This window comes from Stegodyphus dumicola, chromosome X1, assembly GCF_044657685.1.
Source record: "Stegodyphus dumicola isolate Sdum_Otavi_A_Nest chromosome X1, ASM4465768v1".
Taxonomy (NCBI): Eukaryota; Metazoa; Arthropoda; class Arachnida; order Araneae; family Eresidae; genus Stegodyphus; species Stegodyphus dumicola.
In genome coordinates, this window is record NC_140780.1 from 179,708,043 (window position 1) to 179,733,227 (window position 25,185).

A 25,185-nucleotide genomic window follows, 5' to 3' on the forward strand; every position below is an offset into this window, starting at 1 on the left:
ATCGTCTGAGTCTACTTTATTTTTGTAGCGCAAAATTGAAAATTCGAAAATTTTTATGTCATATGTCCCCTTAAAGAACTTCTGGCTTCACGCTTTCGTCACAATCTGCCTAAATTTATGGATAACACCTGTTTCGAAAGATTGAGTGAATAGCCAATCAGACACCGATACTTTCGTTCGGGTAGCTAATTTTTTTTTTTATCGTTTGCAACGCAAATCCGCCAACAGATTGGTTAAGAGCCCTGTAATTTTAATTCCATATTCATGAGAAATCGTAATTCACACTTAGAATGGCAATCATTAGAAATGATAAGAAATGTCAAATGAGCAAAATTAAGGACCGTTTATTCATTTTGGCCAAAATTAAGGACTTTTAAGGGCCAAAAATCATTTTTGAAAAAATTAAGGACTTTTAAGGACTGTACGAACCCTGGATGAAATTGGGTGATAGAAAATTTTCACAGTTGTTATGTCAAATGAAAAATTTAGCTTCAGATAAGGTAGGCGAAGCTTTCTTAAAAACTCTCTGGCTTCAAAGATTACCCTTGGAACTTTGCGGTTATACTGGCTTTCAGAAGGAAATTAAAGTCCTGCTCTTGCCAGTTCCTGATGTGATCCCATGTGGGGCCTGGCAGAGTAGAAACCTGAAAGAAATTTTCTCTCGTGGAGGTAGAAGTGTGATTGCTGGAGAGAGAAAAAGAAGCACTTTGCTCCTGTGAAGATTACCCATAGCAATCTCGAGCATTTTATCCATCAGCGGAGATCATCTAGCCAAATTGTAGGCAATGGCCGATAAAATGTGGGAAATAAAATCCACGTCACATCAGAATGCCGTTGTAGCTTGCTCTAGAGATGACAATGTTTTAGTTAAATTACAAGAACAGATTTCAGAATTATCCCTAAAAAGTTAGCGAACTGAATAAAAGGCAGTATTCTAGGCGTCAGCAGTTCAGATCCCACTCTAGAATTAATTCTATTAATAGGTGTAGTAGCGGAAATGAAAGTTTATGAAATTATCACTCAAGATTTGGCGATAAGGCTCTCAAATGCAATAATCCTTGCAATTGGCCTAACAAAACCAACGTTCACCCGGAGGAAAACTAAATCCACTCTCGCAGACGACAGAGCGCCCAACGGGTAGAGATGTGTCGTCTTTTTATTCGTGACAAGGAAAGCGCCACCCAATTTTTAATCGATACTGGCGCCGAAATTTCCGTGATTCCATCGTTATCGAAAAAAAAAAAAAAAAATCAAAGCTGGTATTCTTCGCTGCAAATGGAACCAAAAAATTAAGACTTATAGGCAAAAGTTGCTAAAATTGGATTTGGGACTGAGATGAGCATTTGATTGGCCTTTTGTGATAGATGATGTTAAAAAACCTATAATAAGTATTGACTTTGTATCTCACTTTCACCTTTTGGTTGATAGCAAACATCGTAAATTCATTGTCTTCTATTGGTGACAAGGTAGTCTGGCTGCACTCGTCCGCCTTTTTAGGCTACTTTCTCGTAACGTTAAGGGGCCAACTCTGTTAGAATTTTGACAGCTTCGGTTATATTTCTTCAGTTAAGATTAGTTTAGTTTAATTCTTAGTTTCTTAAGTTCAAGCCCAAGATTTTTTCGTACTGATTCTGTACTGCACGAACCTCAAGCAATTTCCAGAACTTTTGCGGGAAACACTCGTTAATAATACAATTAAAAGTCACAATGTCACACATTTCATTGAAACCTAAGGGAGCTCCTGTTATTAAGGGACAGAAAACTCTCAGCCGAAGAATTAAAAGCAACAAAAGCCGAATATGAGTTTAAATTGCAGCAAGGTCTTTACAAACCTTCAAAACGTTGTTGGGCCAGTCCTCTACATCTCACCCTAAAGATATCAGGTGATTGGAGGCCACGTGAAGATTATAAGGCTCTTAATAATATCACCACTCCTCATCGATATCCTCTACCGTTCCTCACCGACTGTGGCTATATTCTATACGCAAATATTTTTTCATCCAATTGACTTAGCTTATCAACAAATTCCAGTGCACGAAAGCGGCATCCCCAAAACGGTCATTATAACTCCTTTTGGGCTGTTTGAATTCCTATTCATGACATTTGGTTTACGCAACGCGCCACAGAGATTTCAGCGATTCTTGAGTAAGGTACTATCAGGATTAGACTTCACATTCTGTTATATAGATGACATACTAATCGCTTCTGCATAGTTACATGAAGAGTCACATCATAAGAACTTAAACACAGCTTTTCAAAGGTTAAAAGACTGTGGTTTACGCGTCGATGTATTTTTGGCGCTTCGAAACTTAATTATTTGGGGTATGAAATGACAACCGAAAGAATAAGACCTCTTCCGACGAAAGTTGATGCTATTCAAAACATAATCGTGTTAAGGATTATGGTAATTTTATTAATAGTTACATTTTGAGATAAATTTCCTTTTCCTATCCATTCATAAATTCAACTTACCACTTCCGGCCAGAACTTAGTTTTAGAATCACGTCTGAATACATAATGAGGAAGAGCAAGGAGGTTAGAATAGAAGGAGGGAGGGTTCGCAGTTTCCTCCACTATCGTCGAATGAAACTCCACGGAACAAGCAGCGTCCATGTCTGTTACTTCAAAACATTGCAATACGGCAGTGAAACGTACGTGTTTGTAAGCTGTTCTATGCATGCATTTTCCAGTAAAAATATGTTAAATTTATAATGAAATGCTTCTCTATTGTTAGTTTTTTGTTTTAAAGATATAAAGATGATATCCGTAATTTACTAAGAACAGAAAATCATTAAGAAATATTTCGAAATCTAAATGCATGTGCATAACATTAAAGCCTTTAAAAATTATGATTCTGCATAATTTCAAGAATTTGCTTAGGTTTTATTAGCAACTTCTCGGGTATTATACTTTCCAATTGTTTCTTTAAGAAGTGATATTTCTGATTTATTCGCAATATTATTATAATTTATTAAAGAATCATTTTTACCTGAAATTAATAACAGATAATTATCTAAAAAATGGTAACATGTTGCTTTTTTTTTTTTTTTTTAAATGAAAGTTTTAAATCGATTCTTTTCACAACCAATAATCAACTTATATCAACAAGAAAATAAATATTAATAAAATAAAACAGATTTATGTGAATTCAATGATTTCAGTTTATGCGCGTTTCATATTTATGAATCTCAGAGAAATTACCTTGAATTAAGCTGAATTACAGAAATATACCTATATAAATTTTCGATATATCTTTTCACATGTTCAATTGTGTAAATATTTTACTTACATTTATCGCTATACTGCCCAGAAATTTGTAAGCTTATGCAAAAACATTTTAACAACAGAACAGTTTATCTTGATCAAATGCACAAATTATATCCGTAACAGTTCACAAAACTTAAGAATGAATAGTAATTAATACATAAAGAAAAGCGTTGCTTTATTTAACACCTTCACAATTCATAAAAATGGTAACAATTGATTTCTTACTTTTCATGAAAATTATAAAACGAATTATCTAAACGTTCAAATTATACAGTTTAAATCCTAGCATATATCATTGTATGTTAAGGAACGAAGATACCAGCTGTAAGCAAAAACATTAAAATGTATTTAACATGTTTCGAATATTATTAAGTCATTTTTGTCACATCTGGAAAGAAAACAACATGAATTGTGATATTTTTTAACATACTTATAAAATTACATAGAAAAAAAGAAAATCAATACTTACGAATGAACAGTAATCCCAGGAATATTTTTCGAAAATCTATTTGTGCCTCCATATGCAATATAAGCTGACAAGCTTCAAAAAGAAAAGGGAAAAAATGTTACAATTACAGACTTCCTTGCGCAAGTCACAGCGATAACAGTAACATGGCCGTCAAGCTTCACCGTTTAAGTTGAACCTTCCCTCCTTCTATTCTAACCTCCTTGAGGAAGAGCGGTATTTAACCGCGAAGTTCTTCGGTATTAGTGAGAGAGGTACCAGGTATTCTGGCTGCACGCGTCCGCCTTTTTGGGCTACTTTCTCGTAACATTAAGGGGCCAACTCTGTTAGAATTTTGATAGCTTCGGTTATATCTCTTTAGTTTAATTCTTAGTTTCTTAAGTTCAAGCCCAAGTGTACACTCCAAGACGGAGTTTAGTTAAACTTTAGTTGGAATAATAAAGGATTATTTTACCCTACTATCTTGTTTCCTGTTACACGAACTCAAGCGATTATTCGCTTTCAGTTCTTAAGATTCTTCACTTCTAGCAGTAACTTGGAATTACACAGTGAGGAACTCTGTTTCCTGTTACACGAACTCAAGCGATTATTCGCTTTCAGTTCTTAAGATTCTTCACTTCCAGCAGTAACTTAGAATTACACAGTGAGGAACTCTACAACCGAACCCACATTATTCCCCAGTTTGCGCTGGTTCTTAGGGATGATAAATTTTTATCACCGCTTCATTCCAAAGTGTGCCAAACTTCAACCTCTAATCTCACTACTCAGTGGAAGATGCTAAAATAGTAAAATACCGCTAACATGGACCGAAGATTCTCGCAATGCATTCAATAACCCCTCAAAAATGCGCTTTGCCACGCTACTATGCTGGTTCATCCCTCAACTGACGCTACTATATATCTCACATGCCACGCTTCAGATACAGCTATCGGGGCCGTCATGCATCAAACTGACCAGGAAGAGATGCGTCTGTTAAGTTTCTTCTCACGCTCATTAACTGACACACAGAGAAAGTACAGCGCATATGATCGAGAGCTCTGTCCATCTACACGGCAATAAAGCATTTTAGGTACATATTAGAAGGGAGGTCTTTCAACATTTATACGGACCACAAACCTCTCACCTTCGCTTTTCAACATAATTTAGACAAAGCATATCCCAGACAAGCAAGACGATTGAGTTGAATTGCTCAATTTTCAATGAATATTCGCTTCGTCAAAGGAGAACAAAACATTGTTGCAGATGCTCATTCCAGAATTCATACCATCTCCAACTGATTACGCAACTATTGCAGAATTTCAAGATAATAAATAACAATTAAAAAAAAAAAAAGCTGAGAATGGTTCAGATTCCCTTTCCAGGCACCGGCAAATCAATTTATTATGATGTCTCAACCAACAGTAACCGCCCATACATCCCCACAAACTTTAGCCAACAGATATTTTCTTCCATTCCTACTCTATCTCATGTAAGGATTAGAAACAAAAGAAAATTAATCACTAAAAGATTCATATGGCCAAATAGCAGTAAATTGTCAGCTTTGGTGTAGGGAATGCATGGAATGCCAGCGATCAAAGGTTCAAAGACATGCAAAGTCAGGTTTTATGGACTTCAATGTTCCATCTAAACATTTTCAACACGTTCACATTGATATTGTTGGACCTTGCCTTCATGTCAAGGTTTCAGATATTTACTAATGATGATTGATCGTTTTTCAAAATGGGTTGAAGCCCTTCCTATGGTGACTAATCATTAGAAACAGTTGCAGAGGGGATGATCGCAACCTGGATTTCTTGTTTTGGAATACCACAGCGTATTACGTCTGATCAAGGACGTCAGTTTGAAATTCAACTCTTCTCATCTTTGAGCAAACTTACTTCGTTTTCCAAAAATGCAGAACAGCAGCATAGCATCCACAATCGAATGGATTTATTGAACGTCACCACAGGATTATAAAGGCAAGCTTGAGATGTCATTTACAACAAAGCAAATACTGGGTAGATGCTTTACCTTTGGTTCTTCTCGGATTACGCTTTGCACTGAAAAAAGATATAGGATAATCTTCAGCTGAGCTTCTTTACAGAAGTCCCCTCTGTTTACGTGGAGAATTCATCAGCACAATCCCTAATCTCACACACTCAGAGTTCGTGCAAAGGCTACAAAGTGTTATCCGTAACATGAAGCCTTCTGCAACGACTACCCATGGCAATACAATTTTCTTAAACAATAATGCGGCCACTTCATCTTGGGCTTTATGTTGTCAAAATCCGAGCACCAAAGTATTTTGACATTGAAATTAATGAAATTGTCAGAAGAATTTCAATTGATAGACTGAAACCATGCTTTACCATAAAAAACAATGAGCAGGCTCTTGAAACCCACAAGCATATGGATTATCCAGATCTGCATACACAAAGCGAACCTCGAGGGGAAAATTTCGCCGCCGGCCAATCACAACCATACTACATGCAGTGGAAGGGCAGTCAGGTTTCCACCTCATATAAAGGATTATGTCTCCTAATCGTTTTCATTCGAAAGAAGATAAACATTCATTAGAATTTCGTTTTCAAAAGGCTTTTTATCATTTATTTCAATCCCGTTAATAAAACTGTTTAAAGAAGTTTGTTCTTTATAGTATATTAATAATACTTTTAGAATTTATTCAATAAAATTCATTGTTGTCTCCAGAATAATGTACTAGTAATTTTCAATCTTTCTTCGTTTGTATTTTTAGTATCACTCTCTGCCTCTTCTGTTCTTGTGACTTTTGAAACGACATCCGCATCACTCAAGGATTGAAAGCCCTGCTCAGTCGAATCTCCATCGACCATTCATCGATGTTTTCCTGATCGACATTTTCAAGGAACATTTTTTACATTTTCAGTTTTTTTGGCATCAAACTTCAGTTATTTCCTCCACTTCTTCACCATCATATAAAAATAAGATTTCTATTTTAGGAAGAATTTTTCTTTGTGATAGAACCGCTGTTTTGGTTTTACGTTTGACCAAACTTTGCTACTCCTAAAAAAAAAAAAAAAACAGCACCATAGACTGATAATCTGCAAACTGGATAATCGAGAATACACTATACTATAGTTTTAATTTTTTAAATCTACTATTTTAAATAAAATTAAATAAAAAAAATAAATTAGGCAAAAGAATCGCAAAAACAATGCTTCCTTTAGCTATTAAGCGAGAATACCTCTTAATATTAATGCAATAGTATTATTGAATGAAAACAGACTTTTGAGACATTTTCAATTACTAAAATACAATGGAATATATATTTATTTCTATGGATGCCAGAATTATTTTTTAAAGTACTCATTTTAAATATCAGATTTCTCATCACCAAGTTTGCATATTTTTATCAATTATTTCACCATTTATCCCTCCGCAATATTTTACCCGATGACACAATTACGTGAATCTTTTTGCATTGGCAGGTTATCCATACAGAAAATTTAAAAACAAACTTTACTATCTGACAATGGAACACTGATCAATTTAATTGAAAAATTAACTTACTACCTAAAAATTTCATTCTTGACTTGTGTATTATTTATTTTGCATCTCTCATAAGAAATCCTAATTTATGAAAATATTTCCTACTTCATAGAGTGAAAGATCTATAATGAAAATAAAAAATTTTATTCATACCTTATATCCAACGACAAGCGTTTACGTTCTGTTCTTTATGAATACTTTAAATTATTTTTCAGTTATCTGACATAACTTGATTATGTCTTTTGTTACATTTCTTGCTTCCTGACAAATGTAAAAGCCTAATTTCTCTACATCTCTACTTATAGTTTCTTTGCCTTCATTTGAGCAAGAAACAGTTAATTTTAAATTCATCTCCTTGCAGAAGCTTGTTTTGGCGATTTCTTGAACCAAGAGCTTCTGTATTACATTCATGCATATAAATTCTGACATTTAAAAACATTACTATGGTAACTTAAGAAAATAATTATACTGCCTATATATTCTCTCAGATATTAACAACAGAGCAAATTTGTTATAATAATTTCAGTAAAAGTATAAAACCGAATTACGCTATGTTGATTGACAAACAAAACGATACAAAAACCTCTCATGATTAAGTAATTTAATTGCTTGTATATCAAATATTTATAGTTATCTCTAAACATATGCTCCATAATTATTAAAAAAATAGCATCATAACTGATAACATAATAGTATTCACTATTCATAAAAATCTAAATTATTTTTTCAGTTTAATAAAATCTATATTCATTTTTTCAGCCTAATTACCCTTTTTTGTATTAAATGAAAATAATAATTTGCTGACTGATCACTGGAAGAAAATTTTGACAGTTGTATTAAAGGTTTTTTTTTAATGCCATTATATGATATGAAATTCACAAAAATTTATAAAATACATTTTAGTCATTCATTGTCAAACATGAAGCATTGGAGAGATACAAAAACTAAAATCTCAATCAATGACTATATATATATATATAACAAAAAAGCAGAAATGATATCTCAACTGTTAAAGCAGTCAGATATCTGCGAAAAACAAAAATTGTTCTGCTGATAACACTTCCAAATAGTTTGAATGGTTTTATCCAGCACTAAATTGAAAATATTTTAATGCCAAACACATACATCATCAAGCAGGAAATGGTATAAAAATTAATGCAAAAAACATATCTAACAAATAATAGAAGCAATAAGTAATAACAACCAGGCTGAAGTTAATTAACAGTTAGAACATATGCAACTCAAATTTTGAAAATATTTGATTGAATTCCTTTTTTTCTGCACCAATTCACTTTTTATATTAACCTATATACGTAAAACATTGATACTCCATAAAAACAATTTCCAACTTCATTCAAATTTTCAGTAACCTTTTTTCACATAGGTGCGTACGTTCCTTATGCACACAAACTGTTTGATATTCCACCACAAATGCCCAGCATATCTAACAAATTTGACAATACTTAATGTGATAATGATAATAAAATATCATGCATCAAATTCAAGTTTGAGAAAAGAAACATTCAAAGGCTTTAGGTTCTGCAGACAACTGACCTGAGTGAATAACTGCAGAAAATGCTCTGTAGTTGATGCAAATGAATTAGTTTCAATGGCAAACTTATTATAAGCAAATTGCCTCATTTATTAAAACTTAACTTCATATCATGGCAAATTCAAGAAGAAAATATATTTAAATCTAATGATAATGTGTGTTATGTTCTTAATGTATGTAATAATGTGCGACTTGATAATGAGGGTAATGTTCTTAGTGTAAAATGTGTGTTATGTTCTCATGTAACATGATCTCTTAGTGATGACATGTGTTATGCTCCAAATCAGCATGATTATGAAAGATAATGTCTTGGAATATATTTTACTGAAAGGTAAACTATAAAATTAACTTTGACACTACAGTTTAAGTATCATTTTAACGTACTAGCAGATACAGTAGGTAGAGTCATTAGGATTTTTGAAGTAGGAAACATGAAAAATTACCAATGAACTCACCGGGACTTAAACCTGGACCTCTTGAATATGCACTGAGTGTGCTACTGTTACATCAAGAAGGTATGCAGAAAGGAGGAAGAAATTACCTTATATACTACCCCTTTTAAAGGACGACTGGGGCACTCAATCGCCAAATCCTGGTGGTAAAGAATCATCATTCAACACTTTTTTTTAGTTTGAGCATAGAGTAACTGGGATTTTTGAATTAGGAAACATAAAAAATGAGCAATGCCCTCGACAGGATTCAAACATGGACCTCTCGAATACATGCCGAGTGCGCTACTGTTACACCGCGAAGGCATGCAGAAAACAGAGAGAAAATACCTTATAAGTGTTTGCATTTTAAAGAAGAAAAAGTCAATGAAATATATATAACCGATATATGTGAACATAAATGAATAGTTCATTGACATTATAAATGGATCTGATAAGTTTCAGCGAATAGTGAATAACATTAAAATCTAAGAAAACTTGGGTATTTTAAATACAAAAAGTCATATGTTTCAAGTAAAAAACAAACAAATAAAAAATTAATAATAAACAATGTTTTGCAAACATTTCAGCTTACAAAGATACAAACTAAAAGACTGCTGCTTTTGCCATACTATACATAACCTATGCTGAACACATACCCACTGCTACTGAAAAGTGCAATATATCATATTTGCTCAATTTACAGAGAAGCAGGTTCATATTCAACAAAAAGATACTTCACCGGTTTGAAGCTTTGTTGGCCCCAGTTCAACACGGCAGGCATGCTTTCTCAACTCATTACAGATAGAAAGAAGAATATTCAAACCTCTAGTCATTAGTCTAAGCCAGGAGTTCTTAACCCTATGCCCACAGGCACCCGCCGATCGTTTAACGTGTGCCTGCTGCTGTGCAATCAAAATAAAATGTTTTAGTTTTCAATAAAATTCCAGGTGAAAGTTTTCTCATTTTTAATGAAATACATATTGCATCCAACACAGATACCAGCTCTAAGCGAAATGCGACTGATCTCTTTTTAGGTGCATGTATTATTAATGCTATCCAACTATAAATTCATCTTGAAAAAGTAAATGGTGCCCGCCATCTAACATATATTCTTGAATGTGCTCTTAGGGACAAAAAGTTTGGGGACTCCTGGTCTAAACTGAATACACTCAGAATCTGTTTCGGAATACTATACACAAGATCCAAAGCTCCATGCATACAGACCATAATTAGTATAATAAATAACTCCAAGGGAAGCATCTTAAGAGCTTAAGACAAAACTTATGAGCTTTCATTAACAAATAATAAATACATCAGATGAAGTTTTAAAATATGTCACCACTTTTTAGTATATTTTTATACTAACTAGCCTAGCTTACTGTTCCTAACTTGCACATTAATAAATGAATGAAAACATCAATTTTAGTTTTCTATTACAACATAGATATAAAACCATAATTTAAAAAAAAATTAACATACATATCCCATCAAATCCCTGAACGTTCCAGGGAGTAAGGAATTCATTTTAACTTTGTTTTGGTAAATAACAAACTCTACTGACAAGGCAGACTGCAGCAAAATGTACAGGATTCAAAGGGTTAATAAGAGACCTTTCAAAATTTATATTGACAAAATTGCAATAAACATTTATGCAACTGAAAATAATGAGACTTGCATTACTAAGCTACAGAAGTTACCATAAATATAGATAGAATTCCATATGATAAAATTAATAAAATTTTAAAGGAAATATCAGAATAGCAAAACAAGATCTTAATACTTGCTTCATTAAAAAAAAAAAAAAAATTATTGAAAATGCTGCTGCAGAAAATTAATCATGACTTAATATTTATTCTGGTAGTAATAAATGTAAAATCGTATTGAGTCTAAAAAAGTCAAAACTAGTTATCAAATGCAATCACAGTACACATTTACACATTTAGCAAATCAGTGTAAAGGACAGCTATTTCATGTTAAACGAAATGCTAGTTTAATAGAAAATGAAAAATAGACATAAAAATAAAAAAAGATTGCCTAATTAGCCTTTTAAACGTAAAAAAAAAAAAAAAAAAAAAAAAAAAAATATTGCAATTATAAAAGCAAAAAATTAACTTGGTCTAGTCCACATCTCAAATCCTCATATTAAATAGTGTGAATGAAACTGAGTTCTAATTGAAGTATGGAGAAAGTTAAGCACTTCAAAAAACCAGTATGAACATTAACTTTTAATGAATCATTCAAGTTCAAGACGGTTAGAAAATGGAAATTTTCTTAAAACAAAGATGGCATTTCCTAATGTTTATTATATAAGTTTTATTTCATTTGAAATTATCTTAAGAGATGAGTATTAATTCTACGATGATAAAATATACATACATAAAGTTACAATATTTCTTCACAAATATATTTGTACATTTTAAATTTTGCACTTTTTATATTCTACCCTTTAAATCTTTAAAAACTGCTCCATTTACATTAAATTCCTCTTAAAATTATACTGTTACCTATATATCAATGTATAGATATTTAATATGCATCATATATTGCAAGAGTTATCATGATCTGTATATTATAGACAAATAATATTTTAAATATCTTACATGCATCCAAATGTTTCTTCAGTGAAGTTAATGGAATGTCTTTAATGTAATTGTCTGCTCATAATGAATAAAGAACAAACTTAAACAGTGACAACTTTATTACTGAATTTCCAGTCCTCAACTAGATATGGAATCTGTGCTAATTATAACTAAAATTCACTATTCTGGTGTTGATGGATGCCCCCCCCAAAAAAATTGATCAATTATTGGTACTGACAGCCGTGGCTTAAATTCAACTTGACTGTAGCACTGATACTTCACAGAAACTGTAATTTGTTGTCAAAACTGTAATTTCGACAAGATCTGCAAATAAGTTCCAAAACTTTGGTGTTGGACAATCACAATATAACTAAAAAATTTTTATTAATTCAATATTTCTTTTAGTCCTTAACAGACTAATAACTGAATATTTGCCCTACTTTCCTATGGGAGGAGCAAAATATGAAAGAAAAGTCGAGCAGCTCTGAAAGAAACACTGTCTGCCAATATGTTATTCTTTCAGAAAGAGGAATGTTAGTTATATGCATCCAGCCATACTACAGATATAAACCGTATTACAGAAGCAATATTATCTGCTAGCTATGAATGCTGTTGAAAATATTTCTTTTACCCTCAATACTATATCTTACCTTTCATTTGTTCCTTCGTATTTTCTTTTTATGATGAACTACTTAAATTATCATTATAAGTTCATTTACAAATGCTTTTAATTATGTATATTCTTTACATTTTATTTTAACCACGTTTTATTTTTATTATTTGCTTTCTTATTATTATTTGTTACCTTTTCTGATGTCTTCAACCTACTGCCAATACCTGTCTCAGTAATTAAGTTTGCACAGACAGTAGATATTTTTCATCTAACACACTATTAAAATTTTAAAAATTTCAGCATGCAAAATAAAATTGTATGGTGTGTAACAATTTATGGAATAGTGTTCTATGACCCAATTAAGAAAAAGGGCTGAACTTGTTTCACTCCTCTGAAAAACACAAACAATACATTTATAGTAAATACATATTTATTTAATAGTAAACAATACCTTTTTGTTTCTTATTTACTTTTTTCTACAGAGTTCAAGACATTAAAGCTCATAATAGTATGCCCAAATACATTATTATTAACTTAGAATGTAAAATCTTAGATTATTTACTTAAAATTTGATTTACTGATGTTCTAGCATGCAAAAGCAAAATAGGAACAAAAACTCTGAATTTCTTTGTTTGATCAGATTCTGAATTATTTCTTACAGCAGTAAAATGCAGAATTCTTACAATAAAACAAATTTCTATGACTACAAAACTTTTGTTGTAATGCTAATTAATGCCTACAGCAAAAATATCAGAAACTTATTATGTACATAACGATTTTACAGATCATATGAAAACTATATAACATATATTCAAAATGCATCAGCATAATTTTATGATGATTATTTACAAAATACTACATGAAGTATAAAAAAATGACAATTACACGGTCAAACGAAGCCTTGCTTTAATACACTTAATTATCAGACTTGAAATCAGATGCATTTCTTAGTATTTGGCAGAGATTATTACTGATCACTAAAATTAATTATTTTTTACAAACTTTTATTACTTCAAAAAAATTACGATCAAAAACTAACAACTTGTAATATTTTCTTGTTTTGTAGCATTCTTTATAAGCATTCCATATCAGTGAATCAGGTAAAAGTAGAAAAGTACACACACATGAAGAAAAACAATGCTGATTTAAAAAAGGAAGAAACTCTAGCAGAAAAATCCATTTCACATTTTTCAATCAAACTAAAAGCATTTGACTTATTTTACATTATTTAATTACACACAAAGGAAAAATGTTTTTTGATTTTATAGTAAAATACGCGTGATCCATAATTGTCTTTTATTTTCATATTAAAATATTTCACCAAACACTGGAGAAATGAATTTTCAGCTAAAGATGAAAACTGAGTTGATGAATCACTGAATGCTTCCATTTTCAGCTTTAGATGATATTCTGCACACACCCTTCAGACAACTTATACATTAGTTCCTATGCTGCCTTCCATATGAAAATGCTCTTCTTTGCCTCTGATTTTCCCATCTGCGTCCCCTTCCAGGACGTCTAAACCAACGGCCCCTGTCAAATCTCTGAGATCTTTCCCATTGGTTGTCAGATGAAAAGTCATTTTTATAAAATTGTTCCTTTTGATAATTGCCAGATCTTTCAGGCTGATAGTATTGAGAGTCACTATCAGAATAATCAACATTCTGTCTTCCTTGCTGGTTCTCCCAACTCCCTTCCCAGTTAGGTACCCTACTATTCCAGTCATTTTTGTCAGCTTGCTGTCCTGAAATCTGCCATGGGGGCCATGGTTTCTCTACTGTATTATTATCTGTTCCCTTTGGAGGAAGTGCATTTATGGTTAAAGGAGGAGGCGGAAAAGCAGTTGATACAACACTAGGTGGTGGGAATGACTTAAGGTTGGGTGGAGGTGTCTGAACAGGAAACCTAGGAGGTAAATGTGGAGGAGGAAAAGATGAAATAGGTGGAGGAGGGAATTCAGGTGCAACACGCTGGGTTTCATGAACCAATACCGTTGATTCATATGATGAAGTTACTGAATTATTAGGCACTAATGAAGGTACTGCTTTAGTTGAATATAAATTATCTTGAGGATGCATTTCTGGTAATTCAATACCAGGGGGAGGAGGTTCTTTAAACTTACTCCAATTGGCAGATGGCAACTTATCATCCGGGTTTTTTGGAGCAGAATCGTTTGGACAGTCTGAAGGTATTTGCTTAGTTGCCTGAACACCTTCAACAGCCTCCATTTCAGCCAGCTGCTTCTGAGCTTTTTCAACAAGTTCAGACACAGACATGCTACTCAGTGAGACATTAACAGGTTCATCATTTGGGAAACTAGCATCTTGAAAACTGGTTCTCAGTTTTATTCGAGGATCAGATGGTCGCATGACAGAATAATCATCATCTTCAGCAGGGGGAGGTGTTGCCCCTTGAGAAGAACACTTTTCTCCAGTATCAGCAGATTTATCACAATTATTGAAATTTGACACTTTAAGTATTGGGTGATGAGCTTCTTTTTCAGGGACACTGTTATTGTTTTTCTGAAACAAATGCCCAACTCTCATATCAATATCTCTGTTTTCAAAAGGCACGCAATCTTTATCATATGACTTAAGAAGAACAACATTCAAAATATCCTGCAAATTTTCAGGTAAATCTAAAAAACTTGACATTCCAGTTCCAGCCACACTACTAATGTCTAAAGTTTGTCCACTAGGAGAATCTTCATCAATATCTGTAGAATCAGGTAAAGATATAAGATGTTTTAAAACATTTACCTGTCTGTCAGTTTCTTCAACTTGTCTTGTTAATGCATCAAGAATTTGTTTATGCTTTTCTAAGTTATCATACTTTTCACTGTTTTCAGATGGACTTAGTTTATGCTCTTGCCTCCCAGATGTAATATTTAACACCTCTTGTTCAGGATCATATGGTTTATCATCATCTTTGTCACTAGGTGAAATTTCTACCTCAGGTAATTTCTTAACTGGTGGAATATATGAAGGTTCATAAGGAGTTTCTGATTTCCTTTTGAGTTTCCGTGTACTAGATGATGCTGACCGAGTTAAATCCGATTCTTTATTTGAAACAATGATTTTTAAATCAGCAGTTGGGCTATAGAAACTATCACAGACAATGTCACCTTCATTATCCACTGATACTGGCAGAGGAGGTGTGTAAGATCGGGTTTCAAGAGGAGGTGTGTAAGAACCATCGACAACTTTCTGATCACCTTCAGATCTAAAAATTAAAATATGGAGTTTCTTTACTTTCACATCATGACGAAATTTAAAAACATGCTTTAAGAAATAAACATTTAATACTTACACATTCTGTTTTGAAATACGAGTAGGCGATACTTGTCTGATCTTATGTCGAACAATAACACCCAGTAACAAATGAGGCCTAGGAGTAGGCAAACCTAAATGAAAATAACAGTTTACTACGTCCCAAATAAATGAACAATACTTTTGTTAATATTTTACATATTTCAGAATCATACTGATATAAAAATTAAGCAGTAAAAATTATACACATAGTACAACACCTATAAGGTAAAAGAATCAAAATTAAAAGCAATGTAAATTTCACTAAATTATTAGCTGAAACCTTAATATACAAAAAGTCTTATCTTCAGATACAAACAACAAATGTGCAAAAAAACTAAAAGAAACAATACACAACACCATCTCAACAGTAGAAAAATGAGCATAAACAAAATATTAAAAAAAAAAAAAAAAAAATGCAGATTACTCTAAATCAGATTCACTCTAAAATGCAACATTTTATATATTCAGAAAGCATTTAAAAAATTCTAAGGTAATTATTTGGCTTGACAGCTTAAATATGAGTAAAAGTTCTTTCACAAGTGAAACGAAATTTATTTTACAGTTTTGCACAATATGATGTGAGGTTAACACTTAACTGACTTTTATTTAGAATTTGATGTCCCTACTTAAGAAATAATTAAATCCAACCTAGAGAAGAAACTACACTGCCTATTTAAGAATTAAATATTGTTAATATGGGACAAATATTACATGCCTTCTCACAAACCAAGCTTAAGATTTCATATCACTACTGAAGCTTTACACAATTTTTAGTAGCTGCAAACTATCCTACTTCTAACCTTACTGATTCTTATCTCAAAATCTTCAGTACCTACAACTTATTAAATAAAAATTAGCACCATGCAATAAGCATTCTTAGAATTTAAAATTCACTAAATACCTCCAGATGTTACATCTCTAATAAAAGTATTTCCATATAAATACAGAAAAAGAAATTAGAAATTTAATATTCCCCATAAGGAGCGGAGCAATATTGAACATTAGATTAACTGAATTTCTTTGAACTAATGTTTCAAATTTTTTAATACAAAATTTTAACACTTAGTATAATCGGTGTAAAGATTACTTACACAGTGTGAATTAACACTAAATTACCAAAACAGTCATTTTGACCGTATCTCCATTTTAATTGGACATAACCTTTTTAATTATATATTTATAACTGATATTTTTTGACATTTTAAGTAAATATTTTTGACAATATTATTGCTTATACCTAAACTTAAATATTTAAACCTGGAATTATGGCTATTGGTCATTTTGACCATATCCAGAAAAATCATAGATTTCTCAATATTTTGTACTTTTTAAGCTATTTCCTGTTTGCTGACAGATAAAAAAATGAATTTTAATAGTTTAAAATGCAATAAATAGTTTAGAAAAAGAAATCCTTTATTCTTTCAAAAGCATGAGGGATGAGCTCTACTCTAGTAATATTACTAAGCATGACAATATAATGCTTACATCTTATCAAGGGGGGGGACTTGTCCTACTCCTGAGTACCATGCACCCAATATTGGAAGTCCCATCTGATGAAAAAAATACACCAAAAGTTGTGAATTTTTACTATTTGACCAAATATAGAGTTGATGTTTTGAACCCAATGACCAAAAAATACTCAGTGAAGTCCTCATCCAGGCGTTGGACAGTTCAAATTTTTTATATATATATATATTCTTGATTTGGCCGTAATAAATGCATAGATAATTTGCAAGGAAACAACTGAATATAAGAATATCATCCTTTGTGATTTTATTTTGAATGCGGCTGGGGAGCTTCGAAAGTTCTACATTTAATCCAAAATTCACAAACTTTTCGTATCTAATCAAAAGAGAATTGATACTTGTGTCAACCCTTCCCGTAAGCATAAACAATAAATGCATGCAGAGACAACAAAACTTTGACTACGTGTGAATATTGTAAAAAATATGTTTGTGGAACCAGTACAGTTAAAATAAAAAAATTAACAATCTGTATGCACTGCAATACCGAGTAACATAAGTACTAATATGTGTAATTTTTAATATATTTATTTCACAATGAAAATTTTTATGAAACAATTTATTAAATGATAAGAAGTTTAAAAATAAGACTTGTTTTTAAAAGTGACTTTTTTCTCTTATAGCCCTTTGTTAAATTAAATTATCCTTCGATTAATATATTTACTCACTTTGATATATTTTGCTCTTTGTTATATTAAATTATCTTTTAGTTGCACATATTTATTCAATTTACTTTATTTACTTATTAAACAAGCAAAATGTATTGTTATAAGCCCTAACTTTACATAATATTAGCAAAAAGTGAGTATTTTCTTCTATTCGGAACAAGCGGTTAAAATGACCACTGATTGTGGTTATAGGTATACGGAAAACACTGTAATGCTAGTGTTAACTTCACAAATCATATCTGAGATAGCTTTTAAAGACCAAACTCTGAGCTTTAACTGTGGAAGAAAAAATATAATTTTACAAAAAAAGTTTTCTAACTTTGAAAAGCTACAGAACTCATTTCTTGCAACAATAATATTAAAATTAGCTACTGAATCATTATTAATAATTCACATAAATTTACAGACATTAAATTTTTATTAGTTAAAAACTTTCTGAAACTACTTTGCAGCATTTTGAAATTATTTATTGCCTATCTACGATTCAACTTGTGCATTTTAATTGTGTATTTCTAAATGAACAAAATAATCCTGCATTGTTTTATATTAAGAAGTTTACTGCCTCTGAAAGAGATACTTCAGCTTTTCAAATCTATAACTTTTAAGCTAAGTTACCATATATTTGTATTAAGTTACATCAGCACTTGCTTATTTATACAAATTTTGTTAAAAGCAAACTGCTTTTACAGCTAAATTTGTGTCTGGTTCACTTACGGAAATTATATTTGATTCAATTCAGTAAATGAAGCTGATATTTCTTTGACAACTTCCATCAAGCTTGTTACAGTACACACTTAGAAATGCAGAATGATCTAATACCGAGACCTCTGAACCACCAGCAAAAAAGTAAACAAAACTGTTAAAAAAAAACAAAAAAAAACCTATCTTCCCTTATAAAGTCTAGGAATAAAGTACTCAATAAAAGGAAGAAGGTGTGCTTTAAATGCGATTTTTTTCCTGAACAGCTGAGATTTCTGCATGTCATTTTCAAATACCTACTGGTTAGGGAGTCACATCTTTGCCACTGAACCACAGACCTCTTGAATACCGTCCCAGCATGCAAAACCACTACGAGAAGTATCTTACAAACGTTCAACATGTTGAAGTTGAAATTAGTCCAGCAGTACTTCAAATGAAATTAATGCAATTTTCTACCATTTCTTTCATGAATTTTACATATAAATTAATTACTAACATAGCAACACAGCAAAATAATATTTTCTAGCATAGCAGAGATGTAAAAATAGGAAAAAAAAATGCACTGAAAAAATAATAATCAAAACATGCACATAAAAAAAATCAAACAAAGAATTACATCACTACACACATTTTAGATTACACAAAACACGCAGTTCATGTAATTCAATATAACTGTAACATTCATTACATAATCTACTCTACAAGCCACTACATTAGTTGATGCTTCAGTTCCTGAAGAATCCTTAATAACAGCAAGAGAATGTTACAAATAAAAAAAAATTATTTTTTTAGATGTCTTCCTATTTTGCAATAATTATATAAAAATGTCTTATACCTTTTCTTAAAATAAATGTTTCTTGAAATTTATATGCAATGTTGCAAAATTTATAGCTATTTTCTCTATCTGGAACACATTTCATAACATATGTGCTTACATACATGTGTATTTACCATTTATAAAGAAGAGAAAAATTAGAAATAGAAAAGTAAATAGCAATAACAAAATAGGGAACATAAAACACAGGAGTTAAACCACAATCTGCAACTAATGAGATGAGACTTCACTGCATTCTAAAATATATTAGTCTCACTGACCACATTTCACAACTTACAAGATAAAAAGTACAATGAGAAGTACATTGGTAGCAAACTTAAAAAAATATGAATAAAAATGGGAAAACTGTCCAATATTTCATTTTAATTTATTGCTATTCAATGAAATATTTTAATTTATGTTCCTTGTTTGTAATTTTTAGCTTCATTTAATATTCATATGGTTTACCGGTTTTGAACATAACACAGCAAAAACTTCATTTCTTGACTGTCCTGTTTACGCATAATAAATTTCTTTTGTTTCATGACACACGCAATCAGAACTCCCATGATTCGCACATTTTTTGATTAAGGACTGTATTAAGATTAGAGAATTTTGCAGAATATAGGTCATGTTTTCATTTCTCTAGTTCCAATATTTACATTAATTCAGAGTTTCCACTCGAACAATAGAATGAAATTCCATGCCTTTTCCAGATGTGTTTTAAAAAAATTACAGTCTTGCAGCATATTGTGCATTAGCTGAGCTGAGGGTAAATTACTGAAAAACACAAAAATTTGGCCATTACATATGAGTTCGAGTAAAAAAAAAAACCTTACTTTTGACCCAAAGCACTAAATTTAGGACTATAACAGTTTTTCTCTTCAATAAATTTCAAATTAAATTTCTGCCAAACTAAGAAAATTTGCTATACAATATTTGCATACTAAACCACCATTCTTCTCAGCAGTTCACTTTATCACAAAAAAATCAGCTGAGTCCAAACAAATTTTCTTTTAAATTGCATGTAAAGAGCATATAATACCAGGAGTGATTGATTGCTAGTGCATCTGAAATATTTGCCATCACTGACATTTAAAGACATTTATACTAAAATTTCAGCATAGATATAATTAATTTAAAGAATAACTTATACACTAATTTCACATGCATAAAAACATACATGTACATAAGAAATGAATTCTTACAATACGTTCTATTTAAGTAATAAAAAAATTTAAATTTCTTGATTTTTCAATGCAATGTATAAGCTTCTAAACAACAGATTTCAAAAACTTTCATTGCAGGCTGAAATATGGTCACGTAACAATGCATCACTGTCTTTCAATAGTTAAGTGACAAGTTTTTATTTTGAGGGAAAGCTAAAAATCATAAATCTGAACCAGAATGGCATGTCAAACACCACAATGAAGTTAGAGCTTAATAGCTCCTTTTATTACACGAAAAACTCAATATGCTTTTATGCATTTTATCCTTCAGTGTATTTCATACTGTTCTAGTATAAATTTTAATTCTCTAGAGAAACAAATTATTCATTAAATTTGCATAATATAAAAATTCAAAAGTTTTATGTAATTCAGCAACAAACCAGAAAGAGCTAATGCATTTAAATACTGGGTAAAAAAAATAGATTAGTATAATCTCAAAAGGCATGTCACCATGAGATTCTTATTTTCTTAAATAACTTTTCAGAGATATCAAGTAATCATGATTTCCATTCTATTCATTACATTTTCAAATCAGGTAGGCAGCACTGCAATTTAGTAATAAATAAAACAAATTTAATTAAGGAAAGTATTATCATTTCATTATCAGCTAGATATTTCACTTATAAATGTCTCACTCTCAGGGGGAAAGAATGAAATTCTCCTATGGGCCCATAATCTTGGAGCACAAAATATCACAATGTATTTAAGTTCTGTTTTTTATTAAGCTAAATATGTGAAAAACCTCTCATAACAAACACCTGTCTTCAGAAAGTCATGATTTATACTAAAATAATTATAAAAAATATGATAAATGTAGTACTACAAATAAGGATTCTACTTGAGCATTAGAATTGCTTTTATACATTAATGAAGTAGAAAATATAAACATTTCTTGAATGTAATGTTGACAATATGAGTTAATAATACTCATAACATCACGGTTACACACAAGACATTCCATTAAGTTTCACAGCTTTCTAACAACATCAATTAGCATTTAAAGTAAAATGTATCAAAGATGGTTATGCTAGGCACAAAACAGCCGAGAAAGTTCCTCAAAAATTAAGAGCAATAACATCATTTTAATTTTCATGTAAATATGAAATCATGCATAAAACTCATTATGAATATAAGCTTTTAAAGCAATATACACTATCAGGAATTTCAGTTACTTCAGCCTCACTCACTGTTCTTTTTAATCTCACACACACACACAGTATGGCAAGGTATTGAACAGTATACATTAGCTAGTGATTAATAATGCATATATTTTTAAATATACCTGGGCCATCAAAAGGCATCAAAACAATTGGTACAGGGCTTGTTGCAGCTAGTGGTAAGATATAAAAGTCCTTAATTTTCTTTGAATAATTGGAGACAACACCATATCGTTTCCTACTGCTCAAATATGAATAAAAAGAGTTGTATGTGACTGCTTCTTCTTCATTAGCAGCTTGAAAACGGACAATTATTAACTCCTATAAAATTTCATTATAGTTGTATAAGTTAACTGCATGTAAATGACACTTCTTAACACATATGCAAATACCAATTAATTACATATAAAATGTTAAATTAATTATAATATAATAATAAAAATAATTATGTAGTAAATACAGTACAAAGTCCAAAATCTGGACATTCAATATCTGGACTACAAATAATTTTTTTTTTTTTTTCAAAAAGAGTGAAATGATTAGATTGCAGATATACTGTCTCACTTTAGCTCATGCTTAATACTTAACACATGCACAATATACATTTTTTCATATTAAAGCATATGGGGGTTCTTGATTCTTAATTTCACTTCAGCACTCAATAAAACACTTCCACATTGAAGAAACACAATCATTTATGAGTATTAATCTGTATAATCAACAATTTTCTTCATAGTTGCCCTTTCTGTTTAGCATAATCATCTCACACCGAAACACCATCGATGAATAAACAATCAGCAATGAACTTTTTCATTGCTGAATAACTTACAACCCAGATGCCACTCTGGTGAATAAATTTTTTTGTTATATTTTGCTTTCATCACCTATGGCTATCAACTTGGGGCTACTTGAAAAATTATTCCCACAGTGAGGTTTAAAACTTTGTTTTTAAATTATTAGTACCTGAATACCAAAGAGCATGATAACTTATAATGCTTAACATTATACTTGGAGATGACCAGACTCCAACCTTCAGCAAACTTTGTCAGTAGTCAACGCGCGAACGACATTTTTACAACTTCGAAAATGTGCGCGTAGCGTATGTTGTAATTAACCATTCATTAATTTTAAATTAATAATTAATTGTAATCAATTTTATTACATTTAAAATCCATATACATATAAAACTGAATAATTAAAAATATACCTTGTAAATTATATGCACATTTAATTAGAAATTTTCTTTTAACTCCTCAAGCATTCACTAATAAAAAGTACTTCAAATCACTACTAATCATAGAAAAAATCAGAAGCTATAAATCATATCTTTATTCTGGATATGATTTCTACAGGGAAATAAAATTTAAATAACCAAGAATGATACATATAAGTATTAAACAAAATATGCATAATTTATGAATGCAAAGATTTATATGTAGCATGCTTAAGTTCTGATTTTGAGAATGTTTTTTTATAACACAGTTCTTCATTTGCCTGCATATTTATTTTTTCAATCAAAACTGCTTTAAGAGTTTTAAGACCTAAATTTGGTCGAAATTCCATCTGATTTTTTTTAACAATAGAAAAAATTCTTTCGCAAGCTGCATTTGAATGAGGTATTATTAAGACAGCAAGCATTACAGAAGGCAATACTTTGTATTTAATACACCCATTCATATTTTTTAATTTGGCAATTTCTCCCCATGCTATATCAATACGCAAATCTACAATTTCTTTCAAATCATCTACTTGATACATGGAAAATTCAATTTCTACTTGATTAAGACATTTTTCATCAATAATGGATGGAAAAGTATTCATCAAGTAAAGAACAGATGAAAATGAGACTTCAGTTCTCAAGTTGATGTCAGCAACTTCAGCATGTTTTAGAAATGGATCACTCAGTGGAAATTTATCAATTATATATGAACATGCAGTTACAAAAAAAAGCTCGCACAGAATTGAAAAATGATTTCACTTCACTTTCATTCAACTTGGCATTTTTAAAATATAGTCTTGTTTCCGCACCAATCACTAAATTTTCATTTTCTTTTTGTTTACTATACTTCTGAAATGGAATAGACGTTAGAGTAACATCTTCATTTTCTTTAGAAATTACTGATGGTCTTACGAATCTAACAAATAAATTCATTAAAAGTTCAAAAAGTTCTCTTCTCAATTTATGTATATAAGGAGCTTGTTGTTGCAAATTAATATTTACTGTTATAAACAAAGGCAAAGTATTTTTCAAAAATAACAAGTACAATTTGGTGGTCGGTGACTGTAAAATTTTTTTAATGTTTTGCAATCTCTTTCCTTCATTCTCACTGTTATCTGGTTTATCTCCAAAAAAATTTATCACAGCATCCCACTGTTCCAAAATCCTTGTTATAGATTCTAAAAGAGACAACCATCTCGTACTGCAATATTTCAAAATTTTGTGAGATTTTGCATTCTGTCCCAAAATTTGTTGAGCAACTTTGAAGCTATGCTTCCGTTTCAAGCTTCTCTCCAAGTAAAAATATATATCTATTATCAACATTTCAATTTCTGAGCCAATTAATTTTTCAGTAGCTTTTTTTGCAGCTATATGCAAGAGGTGGCACGGACAACCTCGGGTGATTATACTTGGTTGATGCATTTTGATAAATGATGCTACACTTTAAACTTTCCAATCATATTACTAGCATTATCTGGAGAAAATGATAAGCAATTTTTCCATTCTAAACCTTTGTTTTTAAAGTTTTCATTTATACAATTAAAAATACCTTCTCCTGTATTATTCGTGCATTCTAAAATAGAAATCAATGAAGTAATTATCACTCCCTTTTCTTTACTGTAGTATGTTATAACCAATGGGTACAGTTTGTTATCATTGTTATCATTACTTCCATCAGTACTTAGAGAAAATGATGTACTGCACACTGATTTTATAATATCAGCAACAGTATTTTCTGCAAGCGTTTTCACAATAGCAGCAGTTTTGGTATGACCGCAGCTAAATTTAAATAAATTTTTCTATGGCAGAATCCGGAAACATTGCTTTGAAAAGCTCTTTGGAATGATCCGAAACAGAAAGCGGTAGATTATGTTCAATTAAAAAACGAACAAAATAGCATTCGGCTTTTATAGGACCTGTTTCATCATCTTTTATTAAGAAATTTGTTATTTCTTTAGATTTTACGGTGCCAAGTTCTATATGCTTTTGAGAAAACACATGCCATTTACAGTCATCTTTTCCGCCATGAGCAACTGAGAAGTCTGTTGCATACACTGCAGTGTGCGTGATTCACAGAAATTTCGGACGCTTTAATGCATGGAAATTCTGAAGAATATGAATCTTTAAACTTCTGCTTTGATAATTTTGGC

General features: G+C 31.2%; 1 protein-coding gene across 1 annotated transcript in view; it reads right to left on the reverse strand.

Moving 5' to 3' along the window:
- Positions 1-12,827: 12,827 nt before the first annotated feature.
- pps (protein partner of snf) overlaps positions 12,828-25,185 on the reverse strand; it is a 176,053-nt gene continuing 163,695 nt past the window's right edge. The window contains exons 19-21 of the mRNA XM_085807651.1: positions 21,942-22,137; positions 15,725-15,818; positions 12,828-15,637 (exon numbers count right to left, since the gene is read on the reverse strand). Coding sequence (XP_085663777.1) covers positions 13,855-15,637; positions 15,725-15,818; positions 21,942-22,137 — 2,073 coding nt within the window. The 3' untranslated portion in view covers positions 12,828-13,854. The remainder of the gene's footprint in view (positions 15,638-15,724; positions 15,819-21,941; positions 22,138-25,185) is intronic.